This window comes from Leuciscus leuciscus (assembly GCF_965113295.1).
Source record: "Leuciscus leuciscus genome assembly, chromosome: 14".
Lineage (NCBI taxonomy): Eukaryota > Metazoa > Chordata > Actinopteri > Cypriniformes > Leuciscidae > Leuciscus > Leuciscus leuciscus.
Genome location: NC_138738.1, coordinates 31,652,856 through 31,658,855, shown reverse-complemented (window position 1 = coordinate 31,658,855; position 6,000 = coordinate 31,652,856). Strand labels below are relative to the sequence as shown.

Below are 6,000 nucleotides of genomic sequence, written 5' to 3'. Positions count from 1 at the left end.
ACCTTAGCAGTTATATTTTCGCATTGTTGTTAGTCAATGCATTAACTAATGTTAAGAAATTATTGTAAAGTGTTACCATTTGTTTTGTTTTGTTTCAGTTATTCCTTGTTACATATACTGTCAGCTTCAGTGAGAGAAGTTTTACTTCAAAGTAGCACAGAAACAACATGTAAGAGATAAATCATATGTTATGTTTTACCAGAATATAGCCTAGCAACTTCTTCTTTGAGTTTAACTTGTTTTGGTAAATTTACAATCTGTGATGATGTGTAATGTCCATTTTTAGGACAAGTTAAATGTTTGCAGTGATTCACAGATGGTGAAATAAACTGTGGTTAAAAACAACTAAAAGGTGTTTCTCACCTCGTAACTGAACCAAGATTCCTTTGCCTACACTAACAAAACATGTGGATACTTTCTACTGTGAAAAGAAAGTGCACTTTTGAGTCTGCATAAAGTAATTTGTTAGAATATGTCTATACTGCAGTGTCCAAGGCTCATTTGGCTAGAATATTTACGGAACGGCTCACTCACTCATGACCTCATGTGGCTCCTCTTTATGTCCACTGATGGCTGGAGAGAACTGAGGTCCGTTACTGTTGAAGGCACACTGGTAAAACATTAATGGGAAAAAAGAGCTTTTGTAAAGAGTTGTTTATAGAACACAGTCTATGTACGCATGTACAGTAATACTTTGTGAGGCCAGCCAAGAACATCCTGAAGTCACCCTGTTACTCAGGCAATTATGACGATAAGGTGGGAGAATGTTTGCAATGGGAATAAACTTCTTCATTTAGAATTGTACAAACAACTGTATGACATGAATTGGAGGGAAACAGTCTAACAACCTCTATTTGTCTCGAAAGACTTGTGCAATTAGGCAGGCCGAGTATGAATGACCAATCCTGTACTGGTTTCAAAATGAACCCCCACCCACCAAAGTTTCTTTAGAGGTAACATTCTGTTACTAAAGAGATAGTTTACCCCAAAATTTTAATTGTGTCATAATTTACTCTTGTCGTTTCAAGCCTGTATGACGTTCTTTCACAAAAGAAGATATTTTGAAAACTGAAAAGTGCTTTTTGTCCATGCAGTTACAGTAAATTCAATTGGCTTTAAGATTGATGCACGTTAACATGGTTGTTCTTATATATGTAAACTTAGACTTTCTGAAAGAAGTCTAAAATCAAAAATACATTAAAAACAGTGAAATATTATTACAATTAAAATATTCCTGTATTAGGCCTATATACTGTATTATAATATACTGTATTACTATTTTAAAGGTATAGAGGAGGATCTTTCCAAATTTTAGATAAGACCCGCCCTCTCCACTTTTTGAAAAGTTTGATTGATTCACCAGAATGATTGACAATTAGGAGGACCAATAGTTTAGACTACCCACCAGGAAGTAAAACATCCTCCGCTATACCTTTAATACAGTTTAAAATGCAGTTTATTCCTGTGATGGCAAAGCTGAATTTTCAGTATTATTACTCCAGTCTTCAGTGTCACATGATCCTTCAGAAATCATTCTAATATGCTGATTTGCTGCTCAAGAAACATTTCTTATTATTATGTTGAAAACAGTTGTGTTGCTTAAGATTTTTGTGGAAACCTTGATACAGCTTTTTCTGGATTCTTTAATGAATAGAAAGTTCAAAACAACTATTTATTTAACAGAAATCTTTTTTTAACAGTATAATTGTCTTTACTGTCACTTTTGATAAATTAATACGTTTTTTAAAAGCCCAAACTTTCTGATCCCAAACTTTTGAATGTTTTAAAATTTTATAAGTAAAAACAAAAACCTTATTGCACATTTGGGCTATACAATATTTAAATTACATTCACATATACATTTTCATGAAACTGTGATCATGATCTTCATCTCAGATTCTTGCGTTACAAGGCGAAAGACTGATAGGAATATCTCATGTTAATGAGTTTTAACTCATGAATATTAATGACAGTGTTGACTAATTCATGTTTACTAGCTTAGCAAATGATCATCTTTAATACTTTATGCATTCAGGTGCAACATATAGGTGTCACACATAAATGCCACTACAGAAATTTTTTTTTGTGTTTCATAACTTAAATGATTGCTGTTTCTTTTTGTCCTATACAACATCACTGAAAAGCGGTAGCACTTTATTTTTACAGTCCTGTTCTGCATATACATACATATTTATTATAGAAATTACATATGGAAAGGTATATTAACCTTGAACCTACGCCTATACCTAACCTTCACACATGTAGTTACCTTATAGTACTTTCTTGGGTAACACTGTAAGTACACATACTGTAAAATAAAGTGTAAAAAAAAAAGAAAAAAAAAGAAGTTTGTCAAGCTCTACAGTGTCTAATATGAACAAATAGGTTAGCATAATTATCCACTGTAGAATCTACACACCAAATGATTGTGTTTTTTACCTATTCTACACATCTAAGAAATGAAGTAAACCCACTGCACATTGTCCTATAATTAAATGGAGTCTGCTGAGTGATGCTGGAGAGCTTTGTAGTGTTATGACAGTGATACATGATGCATTCTGCTTCATGTTCTTCACAAGTGTGCATGATCTTAAAGAAAACTGGAGGCTCGAGTTATTTTTGCTCCAGCTAGATGAGAGGCTGGAGAACCACAGGGCGGGGGTGCACAGGCTGCCTGGAGTTTTCAGGGAACGTCTGCGCAGAGGTTGGCAGCTGCGCTCTCTCGGGTACAGTGGGCATCTTGTGGAGCGCATGCTGAAGCTGTGATTTTTTAACAGTCTACCTCCTGTGGCAGGCACAGGCAAGGCTTGTGCCCCCGTCGTGAAAATGACCGCAATTCATCACCTCAGGATACCTGTATGGCTGGGGTTCTGTTTGGCCCAGGTGTTATTGATTACGTGCCAGGATGTTAAGACCGGTGAGTAACCTGCCTCATACTTTACTAACCTGACAGAGCAGGTGAAGCATACTCTGTATATCAGTAAGAACAGCTTCTCTCATGTCATTTTTATCATGGCATTTGAATATGACATTCAGCTGATTTTTCATGCATCTGTGGACAGTGTGAGATTATGTTTAAAAATGCAAAAGTCTGAACAGTTTAATAGCTTAGTAAATGATCATGTTGAATACTTTATGCAATTCAGGTGAAACATATGCCACACATAAATGTCACTACAGAAAAAAACTGTTGTGTTTCATAACTGTTTAAATGATTGCTGTTTCTATTTTACCCTATGTTTAAAAAAAGCAAAAGTCTGAACAGTTTTTCTTAAGGTGCTTTATTTGTAGATTAAAATGACTGTGAACTAAATTTCTTCCACTGTTTGTTAAATAATAAAGCCTCATTTTGTATTATTGCAGTAAAATTATGTTATTTTGTAGCATGAATGCAGGTAAAGTGGGACACTATGATAATATAAGAGCAAGTAAGATCCAATTGGCTATTAATGTCTTACCATATAGTTTAGAAATAATTTATTTAGCCTCATTTAAAGTGACTAATTCCCTATTCACTTTCATTATGGAAAAAGAGGCATTGGAAGGCAGTGATGTCTATCATTGTGCCTAAAAACTCTTTTAGTGTTCCATGGAAGTAAGAAAGTCATACAGTTATGGAACAACATAAGTGTGAGTAATTTATGACAGAATTTTTTTTTTTTTTTTTTGGCAAACTATTCCTAATTCGTCTTATTAAACCTAATCAATAATAATGGATGTGGGAAACAAACCACAGAAAAGATGTTGTTTTAGTCCATTTATGTTATGAACAGCAATGAAAAAAAACGAGGTGATGGAATAGGCCTATTGCTGAAGAAAGTTAATGCTAGATGTAGAAAGCATTTCCCACTTTTTTTTTAGCTAATGTTTGTATTAAGTAATGAAATCATTATTTCTGACTGTTCTCTGAACGTTCAAAACGTCCAAATTTGTCAAAAAAAAAAAAAAAAAAAAATGTCTTGGTTTTGAATGTTAAGGAAACATTTTATCAATCTTCAACCATTTTGGGAACCATTTTACTTTTGAATGTTCTCTGAGGATTCTTAAACAAGCAGTAAAAAAACAACCAACTAAACCATTTCAGAAAACAACCTTCAATGAATGATATAAACAATGTTTGTGCTAAAGACCAGAGAATAACAACCGTTCTATTCATGTTACTGAAGGAATGTTGTTCATAACGTGTGAGTGAACCTTCCCAGAACGTTCTGAGAACATTCCCTGTTATCTGCACAGCTTATTTTTTATCTCAATAGCATCATTCCTTGCTAATTAGCACATTTTTGCTAATTTCTAATTTAATTGTGAAAGCTAAATTGTCCTGATCTTCTGCTTTGTCAGCTCTATCGGGGCTGGAGACAGCATTTCATGGCCTTGCGTGTAATGATGTGAGGTTTTTCTAGACCAAAGCAAGCCACCAATTGTGGTCAAAGTTCTTTCCAAAAGAGATCCTAGACACACCCAATCATGTGGGGAATGCATTTGCCTAAAATCTTAAAATAAAATACAAAAAGAATATGAATTTTTCACATTCATTTAGGTTAGACATCCAGTTCAGTTAAAGTTATTGATCAGTATTGTTGGGTAGCTCAGCAAGAATCAAGTCTAAAATTATATTTCATTTTGCAGGGTAAATTCATGCAGTCACACTCCAACCCTAGTCTGATGTACATCGGTCTAGTCTAATATACACTACATAAAACAACGTGTGTGACCCTACCAGGGTAATTATCCATGGTGACTCGTCATGAGAGCCAGCTCGTAATGTTTTATGAGCTGGGAGGATATTATGTCAATCACAGGGTCTGCAATACAGGACTTGTAGAGAAACATTGCTTGCACCAAAATGACAAATACAATGTCCATTCTATACATGAGTATACAGTAAAGAAAAGTACATTCCAAAGAGGATATTTTTGTTAAAATCTTCAGACAGAGGGCGTGCCTTTTCGCTTCGACAGAAATAAAAGTTGCCAACAGGCTAACCTTAAGCAGAACCTATAATAGAGGCCGCTGTGGTTTCCCTAAAATAACCCATGTGCTTTTCCACTAAATTGGTACTTGCTGTCTTTTCACAATCGTGCTTTAAAAAAGGCCAGTTTCATACAGCTGAGTAGCAGCAGGTGTCTTTCTGGTAGTAGTTTTACTGCACCAATGCCATTGACAAGACTAAAAATAATATACATTTACTATTATTTCAGGCCTTCAGCATATCTACATGGTCACCGACAGGTCCTAAAATGAACACTCGCCTAATGCAAGTAATAGAATGTTGGCGAGTAAATGAAATGGTGTCAATCGCCAGTTGGCCAGTAACATTTTTATGAATTCTAACAATGCAAAATTGTGAGAACATTAAGTGTGAACAAACGTGAACGGTGCTCGGGACAGTTGACAGGCCAGCACTGCATCGTCGTGAATGTTTAATCCTTGCCAATTTATACAAGTGAGGAAAATAAGTATTTGAACACCCTGCTATTTTGCAAGTTCTCCCACTCAGAAATCATGGAGGGGTCTGAAATTGTCATCGTAGGTGCATGTCCACTGTGAGAGACATAATCTAAAAAAAAAAATCCAGAAATCACAATGTATGATTTTTAAACTATTTATTTGTATGATACAGCTGCAAATAAGTATTTGAACACCTGAGAAAATCAATGTTAATATTTGGTACAGTAGCCTTTGTTTGCAATTACAGAGGTCAAACGTTTCCTGTAGTTTTTCACCAGGTTTGCACACACTGCAGGCAGAGGTGGACAGTAACAAAGTACATTTACTTGAGTACTGTACTTAAGTACACTTTTTGAGTATCTGTACTTTACTTGAGTATTATTTTTTCTGGAAACTTTTTACTTTAACTTCACTACATTTGAAAGACAAATATCGTACTTTTTACTCCACTACAATTCTGTCAAGGTCCTTGAGTAGAAAGTAACATCAGTCAGTGGATGATTTTGGTTGCAGGGGTTGCATTTTGGTTGGAAATGAAACTCGGGTTGA

At 35.0% G+C, this 6,000-nt stretch overlaps 1 protein-coding gene across 1 annotated transcript in view; it reads left to right on the top strand.

Moving 5' to 3' along the window:
• The first annotated feature begins 2,625 nt into the window (after window positions 1-2,625).
• The window catches only part of col5a2b (collagen, type V, alpha 2b), a 33,299-nt gene continuing 29,924 nt past the window's right edge, over window positions 2,626-6,000 (top strand). The window contains exon 1 of the mRNA XM_082136068.1: window positions 2,626-2,917. Within this exon, the coding sequence (XP_081992194.1) occupies window positions 2,827-2,917 (91 nt within the window). The 5' untranslated portion in view covers window positions 2,626-2,826. The remainder of the gene's footprint in view (window positions 2,918-6,000) is intronic.